Source organism: Nycticebus coucang, chromosome 18 (assembly GCF_027406575.1).
Source record: "Nycticebus coucang isolate mNycCou1 chromosome 18, mNycCou1.pri, whole genome shotgun sequence".
Classification (NCBI taxonomy): domain Eukaryota; kingdom Metazoa; phylum Chordata; class Mammalia; order Primates; family Lorisidae; genus Nycticebus; species Nycticebus coucang.
The window spans coordinates 77189869-77204269 of record NC_069797.1 but is presented as its reverse complement, the minus strand read 5'-3'; the positions used below and the strand labels follow the sequence as shown (position 1 = coordinate 77204269).

General features: G+C 58.1%; 1 protein-coding gene across 10 annotated transcripts in view; it reads left to right on the top strand.

The window, feature by feature from the left end:
- Window positions 1–14401, top strand: part of RBFOX3 (RNA binding fox-1 homolog 3) — a 395158-nt gene that overhangs the window by 319085 nt on the left and 61672 nt on the right. For 6 of the 10 annotated variants that reach the window (XM_053569056.1, XM_053569046.1, XM_053569055.1 and 3 more), the window contains exon 1: window positions 5386–5573. The exons of the other annotated variants lie outside the window; for them this stretch is intronic. In XM_053569056.1, coding sequence (XP_053425031.1) covers window positions 5469–5573 — 105 coding nt within the window. In that variant the 5' untranslated portion in view covers window positions 5386–5468. Of the gene's footprint in view, window positions 1–5385; window positions 5574–14401 lie in introns of those variants that run through there. 10 annotated transcript variants of the gene reach the window in all.

Here is a 14401-nt window from a genome sequence, read left to right as displayed (position 1 = left end):
GTGCCTTTTGCTCTGTGCTGAGCTGTCTCCCTGCCACAGAAGAGGAGAAGGGAGAAGTCCTGGGGGCTCATTTAAAATAAAGCTTAGCTACAGTACTGAGTAGAAAAAAACAGAGTTGAATAGCACCCACAGCCCCTTCTCTGAGAGCATTCCTCTGGCTCCCAGACCCTGAGGGGGAAAGGAACTTGGAAAAGAAAGATGTGCTTATAACTGCAACCCTGTGCAACTCCTGGCTTTGCCCATATATCTCAAGTGTGCCCTTTGCTTTCAGTCTCCCTGTATTTATTATGTTTAATTTTGCTGGGACATGGTTGTAAGTGAGACAGATAGACCCGAATGTGGCTGGCAAACGCCTCTTAATTAAACAGATAAATAAACTTCTTTGCACGCCGATTTTTACTTTTGCTGCAGTCTCTGCTGGGGCCAGGGGGACAGTGCCAGTGGGTGGGGGAGCCCCACTGAGCTAGAAGGTGGGTGCTGGCCACAGCAGCCATAGTTGGGTCTGAATTTCCCTCTGCCTGGCTGAGGGCTCCCTGGCACAAGGATGCAGAGAAGCCGTGGACCCCCTGCGCCCCTCCTCACAGACCTGGCAATGACAGCAGTGCCTGGGCCTTCTGCTGGACACCTCCAGTGTGGCCTTGCCAGCCAGGGCTGCCCAGGGCAGCTCACGTCTCAGCTTGCTTCACTCCCCGTTCTAGTTCCCTCCTTCCTTACAAGGGCTTCTCTCCCAACTTTTCCACCCATATGAGATAAATTAGACACTCCAGGACAAAGCAAAAGCAGCCCCCCCCCCAAGATAGGGAAGCTGGGGCCTTGGGGAACCTGCAGGACTTCCACATTTTAAAAGAAAGCTATTGGGCTTCCCACCCCCAGCCTGACACCCCCCATCTGCTGGAGGTGCCCCTTGAGCATCCCTGAGTGGTTTTTTCCCCCCAACTCTAACACTGTTCCCTTGGCTAAAGAATTGGGACACTAATTCCCCTGGGAAAGTGTTCAGCTGGTGAGGTAGGATTCTACTTGGTTCACATAAAAAAGAGGTTTCTTGGGTCACCCCACACCCCATCTCACACACACCCATCCCACCCCACCATGGAGGTCCAGTTCTGCCCCTCAGCTGCCTTCCTCCCCTGGCTCAAGGCCACGCCTGTGCAGATGCCCCAGGGCTGGGCAGGTGGGTGGGTCTCGCTCTGCAGAGAGCACAGTGTGTTTGTAGATCACAGCTCAGCTTGGTGTGCTGAGCTCAGCTGCAGCTAGGGACTGCCAGCTCACCCCTGCCCCCACCCCTGTCCTGGGACACCTCTGCCAGCTCCACACTGCTCTTCCTGTTTGGGAGAAGGCTGAGGACAGTCAGTCTGGACACCTGGAAGGGAAAAGAGGGGCAGGCAGGAAAATGAATAACTCAGCCCCCACCCAACCTCCCCTAAAGGAACCGGAGAACTTCTTTCCTGCTGTGTTTAGGCAACTTGTAGCCTTGGGAATTTCCAAAGGAGTGAGGAGACACTTGTCATAGGAAGCACCCAAATCATGTGGCCGCAGGGCCCATCTGGCCCACCTTGGGGGCCAGGATCCACGGCACCCTTTTTGGCAGAATCTTTCCCAAGGAGAATCCTGCGCACCCATTTCACAGAGGCACAAACCAAAGAGCGGGAGGATGTCTGGCGAGGTCTCCCAGGGAAGCTGGGAAGGTAGGCCCTGGAGGGGAGGCCGTGCCTGCACCCAGTGGGGCCCCTGTCAGGGCAGGTGACACAGAATGGGAGCAGGAAGGAGCCAGGAAATCTCCAAAGCCTTGGAACCATCCGAAACTTCTGAGGCGCCTCCCTTGCCTGATATTTATAGTGGTGCCCAGGAGCGCAGAAATAATTACAGCTCAGTTCCTGCCTTCCTAACAAGGCCCTTCTCAGATTCAGGGCGAATGGGATATTTTTTCCTTGCGTCTTTTTTTAAGTAGTGAATATTAGCACTAGATTGACAGCTTTCCCCAGTTTGCAGCCTCCCTCCACCCCAGAAGTAAGGGCAGCAGACCCAACAGGAGCATAGGCCCCCCGCCCGCCGCTCAGAGGCACCCACCCTAGTCCGTGAGGCACCAGAGGCTCAGAAGGGCTGCAAATGGTCTGGGGAACCAGAAGAACTTTGCACCCCAAAGTCTAATGTGCCACCCTGGTGCCAGGTACCAGAAGCAGGAGGTAAGGAGGGTATAGTTCCTGCAGGTGAGGTCTGCAGAGTCAGATTCAGAAACTATCCCGGCAGAACCGCTTCATGGCTATTCCATGATTGGCTCATACCAGAAGTCACAGGTACAGAGCATGGCGTGAGAAGCAGCGGGCACACAGCTTCCGTCCTGAGAAATAAGCCAGATGTGCACATTGTTCAAAGCCTTTCTCTGGAGGTTTTCTCTTTTTCTTTTTTTTTTTTTAGAGACAGAGTCTCACTTTGTTACCCTCGGTAGAGTGCCATGGCTCACAGCAACTTCCAACTCCTGGGTTTAGGCGAGTTCCTTGCCTCAGCCTCCCAAGTAGCTGGGACCAAAGGTGCCCGCCACAATGCCCAGCTATTTTTGTTGCAGTTTGGCCAGGGCCATGTTTGAACCCACCACCCTCAGTATATGGGGCCAGTGCCCTACTCACTGAGCCACAGGCACCACTCAAGGTTTTCTTTTAATTCTGTTTTGCTGTTCTCAATCTTCTCTCTAGAGTCTGGGTGTGATCAGCTGTGGAGACAGGTGTCCAGCCATGCTCCCAGCCTGACACTCTCTGGAGGTGAGGCTCAAGGGATGACCAGGTGCAGGGCTGCTGGAAACATTCCTGAGGCAGACATTAGTGACCACTGTGACTTTCTCTGCACCAGTGACTGAGCTCAGGGGTCCTTCTATAAACCTTCCATGGCCCCCCTTTCAGATCTGAGTGCTCACTGTCCTGGGCTGTCATACTTCTCAGCACATTAGGCTACATTCTCGGTTTACTGGGTTGGTTTCCCCACAAGACCAAGTGCTCACTCGAGGGCAGAGAACTTTATTTCTGCAGCCCAGCACCTGGTACATAGTCAGACCATAGTGAGCTCTCAACAAGGAAAAGTAGGAGCAGCAACACAGAAAGTACATTTGTCACCGTCTAGATACACTCCCAGACCCTCTTCTGGGAGGATAGGGCCTCAATCTCACAGTATGTACTCGGTAACAACAGCAAATTAATTAGCAAATGCCTCACACGCAGGGCAGGTTTAGAGTCTGGGTTTAGGGTAGGTGCTACGGGGCTGCCCCAAAGTGCTCAGAATCCTCCAGGGAAGAGGCACAAGTCAGTGATCATGGACAGATGCTCAGAGAGGGCAGGCTTCTGGAAGAAGGAGGCCGGGCAACCTGACTTTGGGAGGGAGGTGGTCAGGGCTGCTCTGGGCAGCCACACTCGTGGAAAAGTCCTCAGCTTCCAAATGCTACCCCCAGCCTCGTATTTCTGCCCCAAATGTGCCATGCCTTGGCACTGGGCCACCCCACCACTGTCTTAGGATGAGAGACCAACTTAATACCCTCTCCCTGGCCAAAGGCAGAGGATAGCCTCAGCAAGTCCATGGCCACGGCTCCATGGAACCAGACAAGAGTTCAAATCTTTCTGTGCCATCCATACCCTGGGAGAGTACCACGGCAGAATTTCAGGAAGAAGTCAGCTTGTTAGCAAGACAGCTTCTCCACCCTCAGGCCGTCCCCTGACCTTTGTCCCTTCCTATCTGCACCCTCCCACACCTCACACTGCATTTCCTTCTAAGAGAAAGATGAATGGGAGGCTGTTTTGTGTGAGGGACATGGGGAACCTGAGGAAGGGTTGTCCAAGCTGCACTCACCTGCCTTTTTCAGATAGAGCTTCCCCGACTATGCTTGGAGAGAGGCCCCCCTCAGCCCCAACCCTGCTGCCTTGCCCTCAACGGCTCTCATGGGACATGAGACAGCAGGACAATTCTCTCATGGGACAATTCTGCAGCAGGTGGAGCAAGGGGTCTCAGACATCACTGAACTAACCGCCCAGGTTGGGTATGGAAGCCAAAGCCCAGAGGGGGCAGTCAACTTTCCTAAGATCACACAAGGGAAGGAGTGCTCGCTTGACTGCTAGGCCAGTGGTCTTCCTACCCCCAGGCAGTCCTAGCGCTGCCTCCTTCCAGAGTGGGGTTCACTCGCCACCAGGTGCCCTTAGGGAGGACAGGTGAGCTCTTGAGTCCCTAGGACCCACCCCTTCCCTAGAGGAAGTATATAAGTAGGGCCTGAGGTTGGACACGTCCCCCTGCTGGCTCCACCTCTAACAGTGGCCACTGCAGACTGTCCCTCCCATTGGCTCTCCTGTGGCTTATACCTGGTGAACTGAGCTTGACCACAGGGCATGTGGCGAGTGTGATCCCAGGACAGGCTGGTTGGGGTGTGTGCACTCATCACAGTGGTGGTACAGGGGCCAGTCAGGCCTTGCCTGGTGCTGACTAGGGTGAGATGGTGGGCACATGCGCACTTCTGCCCAGCTGGTGTGTGCACACCTCAGTGAGCAGGGAGGATGCACTGTGGCCACTGCCCCTTGTCCCCTGCCCTGTATAACAACAACCCACAAGACCATGTGCTGTGGTAGGCCGCTGCTGTGCTTGGTGGGGTCTGAGGGCCAGCAGGAGGGCGGAACAGGCTCCCGGGGGCTCTGGCTGGATCTCCAAGGCCTGGGCATCCAGAGAAGCCTCCCCCAGCGCGGAAGCCTCTGCGTAGATGCCCTTATTACATCACCGACATCCCCGACACCGAGCTGGCCTCCCTCAGGAGAGGCGCTTCTCTGAACGCCAGGCAGGACCAGGCGCCTTCCGGTCGGTCGGCCGCAGAGCCCGCAGGGCCGCTCCTTCTCCCCGCAGCCGCCGGTGAACCGAGTGGAGGCAACAGGAGACCCCAGACCCCAAAGCCGGGAGCAGCCGCTGGCCTCAGGGTGCAAGCGGGGAGTGCTGGGGTGGTGCGCAGGAGGGAGCCGGGCGGCCACCCCAGTGCCGGCGGGCGAGGGGTTAAGTCGGGATCAGATGTTGTGCGGTCGCTCCGGATTCTCTTCCCTCGGCGCGGGGTTCTGTTTGATGCTGGAGTACGCCAGGGACTCCCCCTCCCACCGCTACACACGCGCGCACACGCGCGCACTCGTACACGCACCACTCTTTGCAGACAGGGCTCCGCTGGCTCCAAAGTGCCTGACTCCCCCTCGCTCCCCGCGTTCTCTCGCGCACCCGGTCTCTTGCCGTCTTCTCGCGCGCGCTCTTTCCAGCCTCCCCGCCCGGCAGAGGAGCTCCGGCAGAGGCGCGTCGCTTTCCCTCCCAAGCCTCCCTCTTAAAGAGCGCTACGAGGGGGAGGGGAGGCCGGAGGAAGAGGAGAGAGACAGGGAGGGCGCCCGGGAGGCAGGGCGCGCGCACACACCGAGGGACGCAGCGAGCGCAGAGCCGGCGCCGGCCGCGGGGCGCCCCCCTGCCGCCCCATGCTGTGCTCCATGGCGAACTCGGGCTGCCTCCTGCTGTCCAACTCGGGCAGCATGCTCCCGCACTCCGTGCCCTGCCCGCCCGCCTTCCTCTACCTCCAACAGGTAAGCGCCCCCGGCCCCGCGCACGTGCGCCCCGCACAGATGCCCACGCCCGGCGCTCGGCTGCCCTCGCGTCGCCGCCGGTGGCCTCGCTGCACTCCCCGCGTCATGGCTCCCGGGCTGGGGGGACTGCGCCCCTGAGTGTCGGGAGAGCGCGGGGGCGCTGGGGCGCGCTGCGCGCCGGCGGGGGGGCTGGAGTTTGGGGCGTTGCTCGCAACTTTTCCGAAGGCGCGGGAGGGGGCGGCGGGCGGAGTCTCGGGGGAAGCCCGAGGGGACGGGGTGGGGGTTCTTGGCGCCTGGGTCACTTTGGGGAACTTCGCTCTGGGCGTCTGGGGACGCGGGGATGGGGATCTGGGCCCTCACCTGGCCGCGATGGGAAAGCCCAGGGGCCTCGTGGAGGCGGCGGCGGGGGCGCTGAGCTCTGCTGCAGCGCAGACTGCGTGCTGGGCCTGGGGGGAGGCGGGCCACCCGCCTGGCAAGGGAGGCCTGGGAGCTCCGAGCCGGGAAGGGGCTGGAGCTAGACTTTTGCCATCTGTGGGGTTGCGCAGGAGGCTTGGGCTGGCGAGTTGGGGAAGCAGGAACCCCGAGAGACTCCAAGCCCCCATTGCTGGGATGCCCTGTAGGGAGATGCGCACAGAGCAGCAGCCGCTTGCTTCGCTGGCTGCGCGCGGGGGAGGGGAGCGGGGGTCCCGAGCTCCCACCCAAATGCGTAATCTTTGCCATCCCAGGCCTGCCCTGGGGGCAGAGAAGCACTCCCTCGCCCCGGGCCTCCCCGGGCTGCTGCGCCAGCTTGGCCGAACCAGCTGGGGCTGCAGTACCCTGGCTTCACCCACCCTGGCCTGCCCTCCCTCCCAGGGCTGTGGCAGCTGCTTTTCTTCAGTTCACACCCTCACCCTCTGCTTGGGCCTGCAGGGTGAACCTGGGGGGACTGTGAAATCTTCCCGGGGCCTGTCTGGCCCAGTAAGCGGGCTCCCCTAGGACTAGGTCTGCACCCTGGGCTGGGTGTGGAGAAGACAGAGGGTACGGGGTGGTACCCTCTGGCAGATGGTCAGGCCAGGCCAGTCTATTGAAGACGCCCCCCACCCCACCGCCACAAGCTCATGAAGGAGGAATGGAGAGGTGTGTTTCTTGGACACAGTATGAGGCTCCAGGTGGAGCTGGGCCTTTGGGTACTGGGTTCCTGTCTGCTGTGCCCCCTGGGCTCTACAGGGAGTGTAGAAGGTGGTTCAGGAGTGGTGGGCACAGCAGGCCGCAATGGCCCTCAGAGCTGCACCAGGGCACCCAGGCCCTGAGCCTCTGGGCACCCCTTACAAGGCTCCATGCAGTGGGGGTTGCCAAACAGCAGCCACTGCAGAAATGCCAGAGGACTGCATGGTGGTTAAGAGCAGAGGGTGGTGGCTAGTGGCATTGAGCAGCCTTTGGCCACACTTGCCTAGGACCACCTGTGACACTGGGGGACGGAGGACTCTGGGATACAGCTCAAGAGCCACTGGGGGGGGAAATCTTAAGATCCACAGGCAGGTTGTTCAAGTGCAGACCGTGGTCAGCTTGAACTATTCCTTATCATCTTTAAGTAATAGATGTGTCAGAGTGGGGCTTAGAGGTCTGCATTTCAGCCCCTCCCGAACTTCTGTGAGCACAGGAATGACTGGGGGTCTCGGGACAGGGCCTGCGGATGTGTAATTCAGACAAGCTCTGGGCTCTATTGGTGGAGCGGAGGGCTTAGAACTGGAGTCCTGGGCTGGAGACTAGTCTGTGACTTAGTGGTTGTGTTGTCTTAGGCAAGTTTCTTTACCACCCTGACCCTCAGTGTCTTCCTCAGATACATAATCCTCCCCAACTAAGTTGAGGTGAAGTAGGGGCAAACGTCTGAACAGGGGCAGACACACATCGGCACCGTCTCGATGTAGTCAGGCCCCCAGCACTCAAAGTTGGGGTGAATCCACCAAAATGGGTGGGACACCCTGATTTTTCCAGGGGTAGGTGAATGCAGCCTTGATGGGCGACATTCGTCAGCTTTTTTGTAGGAACAGCAGGAAGGCAAAAAAAGACTTTCCGACGAGCGATGCCCATCCCAGTTACATCCAGGACAGCAGTCTGTACCCATTGCACCAGGCTCAGACGCATCGGGTTTCCTTCCCTTGTCTGCAGCCTTTCTGCAGGGGTGGCCAGCCATGTGTCTCAGCGGGCCATGGAAAGATCTAGAATGCAGTCATCTCCTGGCTATTTGTTCGTGCCTGTTTTTATGGGAGCGCACACAGGTCTGGTGGTCCAGGGCCATCATTATAAAATAAATAATGACGTTAAGTTCAGGTCCCAGCTTGTCCCAAACCACCTTTGGAGTGAGAGAGAGCCTACAGCATCCCCTGGAGGTGAAGGCCACAGGAGGAAGGCCGGGCGCACCTGGCCAGGCCTCTAGAAATGAGAGCCTACCTGTCCTCTAGCCTCCCAGGTGGGGGCTGCAGGCCGGCTGACTGAGCGCGTGCCACATGCAGGCTGTGTATTCACTCTCAACAGCACATTTGATAATAAGAACAGGAGCAAAAGACGTGAAATCAAGCAAGACAAGAGACGCATTGAGATGCAGCGTTTAAACAGGCAGGCTCTCTGAACCTGTAGTCTTCTGAACTGGAAATTTAAAACTAAAACTTCAACCCTTCGAATTCCGATTGCTACTAAAGCGTCATTAACCTTTTTCTGCTGGGATGGGCACGACCCCAGGTAGGCTGGGGATGGGGCCATGTCCCTTTTGAGATACACAGTTCTGTAATTAATTAGAAGTGGTTGTCATCCAATGCCCCCCCTCCCCTGGAAGCCCCTCTCCCCAGCAGCGGTGGTAGTATTTCTCAGAGCTCTTAACCATCTGTGGGATGACTCAAGGCCACCTGACCCATGGAGGAGTCCAGTGGTGGTTTGGGCTCTGTCACTTGTTAGGAGTTCGTGAGTGGCACTCCTGGACCTGCCTCACCCCTTCCAGGCCTTCTTCCCCTCCCATCCCTGCCCACCGCTGGGCCCCACTCCTCCACCCCATCAGGCCCCAGCCTTGCTCCCTGCAGGGAAACTCAGGGCATGGCTCCCCCACATATGGCCTCTTCTAGGGGTCCTGAAGCTGTTATCCCTGGGGCATTGTGGCCAGCGAGGGGTAGAGCTGATACCAGGTACCTTTCAGGGCAAGAAGGGCCTTGTCTGAAAATCCAGAGGATCCCCAGACTCCCCAGGAGGCCCTTCTCTGAGACCCAGTGGAGACAAGTTTTAGTGCATGGGAGGAAGAAAGCCCCAAGCTCACAAAGTGGGATTTTGTCACAGTAATTACTTTATTATTAAACTGCAGTGTCCTATAAAAGAGCATCTTATCATTCCAGCATTGTGAAGGTAGATGGCTCTGGGGGAAGACAGCCGTTGAGTGCTTTAGCGTATAGAAGGCACATTCTGGGCAGGGGGCTGGAAACAGGGCTGCCTGGTGGGAGGCACCAACCCTGGAAAGTTGGCAGACCCCGGGCCGTCAAGGGGTGGGGGAGCGTGAGTTCCGTGGATGCTGCTGTCTTCATGTGCGTAGTCAAGCCAAATCCCAGGTAGTCTCCACCGCTCGGTAATCGTTTCCGATCACAGAAGTTTGCATGGAGAGCATGGCATGTCCGTGCAGCTTCACGATGCTGAGTGGGTTGCTTCTGTGGAGCAGCCTGGGGTCTCCGGGGTCTGTTCTGAGATTTGTTAGGGAGCACTGGTCTTATTAATAATCGTTCCTTCTTTGCTCTGAGGTAAGGAGGCTGCTAATCACAGAAATCTGCAATAAGGATTAATTACTGTGGCAGACAGAGCCTGCCTCTTGCACCTCGTGTGCACTCGGCGTTTAGTCCTTTCCCTGGGCCATTGGCGTGTCACTGGTAGACTAGAGGTGATTCCAGGAGCCCTGTCTGAGACACACTCGTTCGTGGGACTGCCTGGGTGCTGGCGAGTAGCCTACAGCCAGCAGGGAGGGGAAAGGTGCAGACTGGCAGTTTGTCCACCTGCATCTTCGGAAGTCCATCACTGTCCAGGTCTGGTCTGTTGGCCAGAGCCACAGGCCCCAAATTACCCTTTGACCTGGAGAATTTAACCAGACAAGTAGTTGGCCAGGCAGGTGACACTTTGTCTTGGCCTCCTATGCCTGAAGGGTCCATCACTGCAGGAGAAACCACTTTGCTTTTCTTACTAAAACAACCCAGTAATACTCGCAGGTTCTTCCCCAGTTTTTGTTCCATGGTGGCTGCCGTTCGTTCTGGAATCTGCTCTGTATGCACATGTGCACATCTTACAGATGAGGAAACTGAGCCACAGGAAGATTCGGTAATGTGCTAATTGTGCCGCTGCAGAAGGGCAGAGCCCGGCGTCCAGCCCGGGCTGCTGGCTCCAGGGTTGGGGCTCGAGCCTGTCTCATGTTCTCATGAATAGCAAAGATTGGAGAAGTAGGGTCCCTTCCATACACTTTCAGAAAAACCACATCAGCTGGAGCCTTCTCAAGGCTTCACCTCTTTCGTGGCTTCCCTGCAGAGCTTTAGCCTGGGTTTCCTGGCACCCTGACACCCAGCAAGATATAGGAGATGCCTTTGGCATTGGGAAGAGCAGAAGGGGCCTGTCTGGGACACCTGAGTGTGGTAACTTGTCCCGCAGGGTGAGTGGCTGAGCCTGGAGCTGTGTCTTGCTGGATAAAGGGTAAATGTGGATGGTGGACACTATAGGGTGTAAGGATCCCGTAGGAGCAGGGGAGCAATGGCCAAGGAGAGAGCCCCACCCTGGGCACAGTCTCAGGCAGCTGGGCAGAGGAGTGGCGAGATGGTATTCAGACCTGGCAGATCGTGAAGGCTGTGTGGGGCGGGCAGCGGCAGCCTGGGACTTCTGCATTCCCTGGGGGGAATCTGCCCAGAGACTGGGGCTCCTCCCTCATTGGGGTGTCTTCTGAGCCCCAATCAGCACATCTCGGTGTCTCAGAGTCTGGAGAGGACCAGGGTGTGGGGTGGCCCACGTGGTTGGGGAGCGGCTGACTCTGCACAGAACAGGATCTATAGGATTTTCCAGTTCCTTTAAAGAAGCTGCAAAACCCCCTGATCATGGCTGAGTGAGCTGGATTCAAATCACGCGCTGGGCCTCTGGAATCACTAGTGAAATGTTCACTCCCCCTGCACCAAGGCTCAGGGATGGAGACACAGAGAAGGCTCACCCTGACCCAACCCATCCTAGGACTCAGCTTTGGTGGGCAGTATCAGTGGTGCCAGCGTCCTCCCCAGCTGTCCAGCTGGTTCAGGCCAGAGGAGCAGGTTTGGCTAGCAGGGGGGCTAGGCCGACTGCCAGTTGGTGTGCTGGGAGGTTACCGGGGGCAGGAAAGAATGCTGTGGCCATGCAGAGAATCTGCCCGCAGCCTTCCCTCTCCACCATGGCACAGCGGGGCAGACGCTGAACTGCACAACTTGGGAAGCACAGACGGCGGCTGTCCTTGGAGGAGGCGGAGGCCGAGATCCCAGCCCACATGCCCTTCTGTCTCCTGTCCTCTGGTCCTGGGGACAGCAGCCCGAAGGCGGCTCGAAGCAGAATATCAGGTTCCGGCAGGACTGGGAGTGGGAACTGGCCAGAGGAGGAGGCTGGCGGTGGCCTCTGGCCAGCTCTGGGGAGGTGCTTGCAAACCTGGCACCCACCCAGCCCCAGCCAGGCCGGCGTGGCGCCAGAGCCGGGGCAGACATCCCCTGGGGGGGTGGGGGCCGCGTCCAGAGGGGTGTGGGACCCAGGAGCCTGGTGTGACCTGCAGGGCAAGGGATGAGCATCACACAGGGCAGTGGCTGGAGCACCTATAAAAGCGACTAAAGGCCGTCTCCTCTCTCTCGGACCATCTGCACTGCTCTTCTCCCCTTTTCTCCTGCCATCAAACCACTCATTGCCCCTAGAATTTTCCATGCCTTTAAGCCTCTTCCTCTCCTCATTTTCCTCCATTCCCTGAGTAGTTTCTCTCTTCTCTCCCGGGTTCATTTTCTCTTTGCTTCTTCCCTTGAAGCTGCCCCCCACCCCACTGCCTCCCAGAAGATTCCAGTCTGCTTCATTCCTGGGCTCTGGGCCCCACCCCACCCCACCCCACCCCCATGACCTCCTCCAGCCAACCCATCCACCTCAGGGTCACCAGGCTCTGTCAGCGGTTCACGTGTGGGATAAATTGCCTTTATTGAGGCTAGCAGGACTGACTCTGACTTACAGAGTGTGATCCTGGGAGACGGGGGCCCTTCAGGGAACAAGTCGAGCTCTGGAAGGAGAAGGAGACCCAGGCTGGGGCCTGGGCAGGAAGCCTGGGGCCACTCTGCCCAGCTGCTGCTCCAGGGCACTCTGGGCCAGCCCTGGTGCCAGCCAGCCCTCCCCACCAGCTGCAGCAACCACACAGAGGCAGTGGGAGCAAGTGCCATCCCCACCAGGCCAGGATCTCCTGGGTCTTCATACCCTAGCATGGTGCCCCAGGCCTGGGATCCTCCTGAGAAGGTGAAGAGGGGTGTCAGCACCCCCAGAGGTCAGCCTGTCATGAATTATGCACTGAGCATGTTGGTGCCAGGCCGGCCCTACAGCAGGCCCTGGCTTCAGAGTCAGGGATAGAAGACCCCTGTCCTGCCCTTCCTAGGGCTCGGAGACAAGCTCAAGCACAGAAACTCGTCCCAGGGCAGCAGCCTCTGGTCATGAGGACACGTCCAGAGCCCCCGAGGCGGTCTGAGGACAGCCGGTGCTCATCTTCCCCTTTCAGCTGGGCGGCCTGTGGCCAGGCCCCTCAGGCAGGGCTTTGCGTCATCTCTCCAGAGAGCCTTCGGGGCAGCAGAGGCTCCTGCCTGCTCCCCACCACCCACCGGGCCTCCCCACCAGCTGTTCAGTCACCCTGAGAGGTGGCATCTCTCGTGTGCTCAGTGTCTGCTTCGGTGAGTCAGCTTAGAGCATCTGACCCAAGTGTCTCGGGAGCACTGGGGAGCCGGGTCACTCCAGGTGTCCTATGTCCTGGTCCCTGGATTGCCTTGGGACAGGAAGGAGGCTGCTTCATCCCACCCCTCCATCCAATATACCCTGGGAGAGGACCCCAGAGTCACACAGGAGACCTTGGGAAAGTCACTCCCACACCAGGCGGGAAGGCCACAGACCTTGCAGTATCCACCTGAAACCGTTATGACAGGGGACTCCCAGTGGGGGGTGGGGTCAACTGTCCTGGGTCTCTCTGGTGCAGAGCGAGCTCCTGGCCCCTCAGAGTCGTTGCTTCCTCACCTGAAGGGTAAGGACACCGGTGGACTCACGGCAGGTGCTCAGGGCAGGTGGCATCACAGTGCCAGAGTGCCATTCAGCCGTCCGTCCGTCCATCCATTCAATAACACCAGGACTACCGGTCCTGCATGACAGACCCAGGCTTGGTGGCGTCCCCACCCTTGAGGAGTGCTCATGCTCACGGGAAGGGAGATGCAGAGAGTTTTCAGAGAGGCAAAAAAGCTAGCTAGGCACAGCGAGAAGGATGCCGGAAGGGGCAGGTGGGCACGAGGCATGCCTGGGGGGCCACGGGCGGGGGGCGGCACAGACAGAGCCCCTGGTGGGTCCGACCAGCAGCAGATGGGCAGCCATTCTGGGAAGGGAAGTGTCCTGGGCGAAGGTGTGTTTTGCTAGTATTAATGGCCCTACCTTGTCAGACCATGCTCAGTCCTGCTACTCAAAGGTCACCTGCTCCCAGGCCTTAGTCTCATTTAGACAAATGTCACCTTCACCTGGCTGCTCGGGGCCCCGAGCTGGAGAGGGGACAGGAGTGTGTGTGGGGTCACATGTTGTCCAGGGCAGGGGAGAGCCTCATGATGGTGGAGACTCGGGCCCTGCTTCCAGAGAACCAGTTACCAAGTATTCCACCCTGGAGATTTCCCTGGGCCCCACCACCTCCGCTCACGACCCCCCTCCTGGGCTAGGGCTGTCCTCAGCTTATTCTGTTGCTCCTGGTGTACATGACTGAATGGGATTCCTTCTTTAAGAAGGAATTGGATCAGGCAATTAAAGGGGAACCAAAAGGAAGCAAAAGAAATACAGATGTGATGAGCGGACACTCTGCTGCCCTGCCGATGGCCCTGCAGTCCAGGGTAACTAAGATGTCATCGGCCCCCCAGGAGGCCCCCAGCAGTTCAGCCTCAGCTGCCTGTGTGCCAAGCTCTGCACACTCCCAGGGGGAGGGAGAGTGTAAAGCCTACCTGCACAGAACCCATTGCTATGGAAGGCAGAGGGTATGAAAAACGAACATGTCTCAAGGTGCCCGGTGAGGCAAGGGGACAAGGCCTGGGTCAGAAAACAGGCAGAAAGCTCTGATCACAGCTTTGCCTGGCTGGACTCTCCTCCCCGGCCTCCTTCCCTTGTCACTGAATGACCGGGTCAGTGCCACTCAAACCTGCCGTCCCAGGTCCCTGGGGGAGTTGAGCCCCGTACAGAGACCGAGTGTGTTAGAACTGCCATACCATAGCATAGTAGGGAAGGTGACTAGGAAGACCACTGTGGGCTCAGGGGCTTTTAACAGGGATCTCGGTAGACTGTCCTCACAAGTCTGTAGGTTGGCACCTAAAAGAGAAGGGGCCTTTCTGCCGGCATCACCAGGCAACACAGGACAGAGGCTGGGAACGGCAGTAGTTTTAAAGGAGAAAAATCTCGAAGGACGTTTCTGGTGGTAATCCCCTTTAGCAGTGGTTGTCTTGAGAGGTGGTAAGCTCCCCGTCACCAGTGGAATTCAACTGAGGCTGCCTGGCTCTCTGAGAGGCTCCATAGTGATGCTGTCCCACAGACATTCATTGTCAGCTATTTTAAAAAGGGGGAAGGAA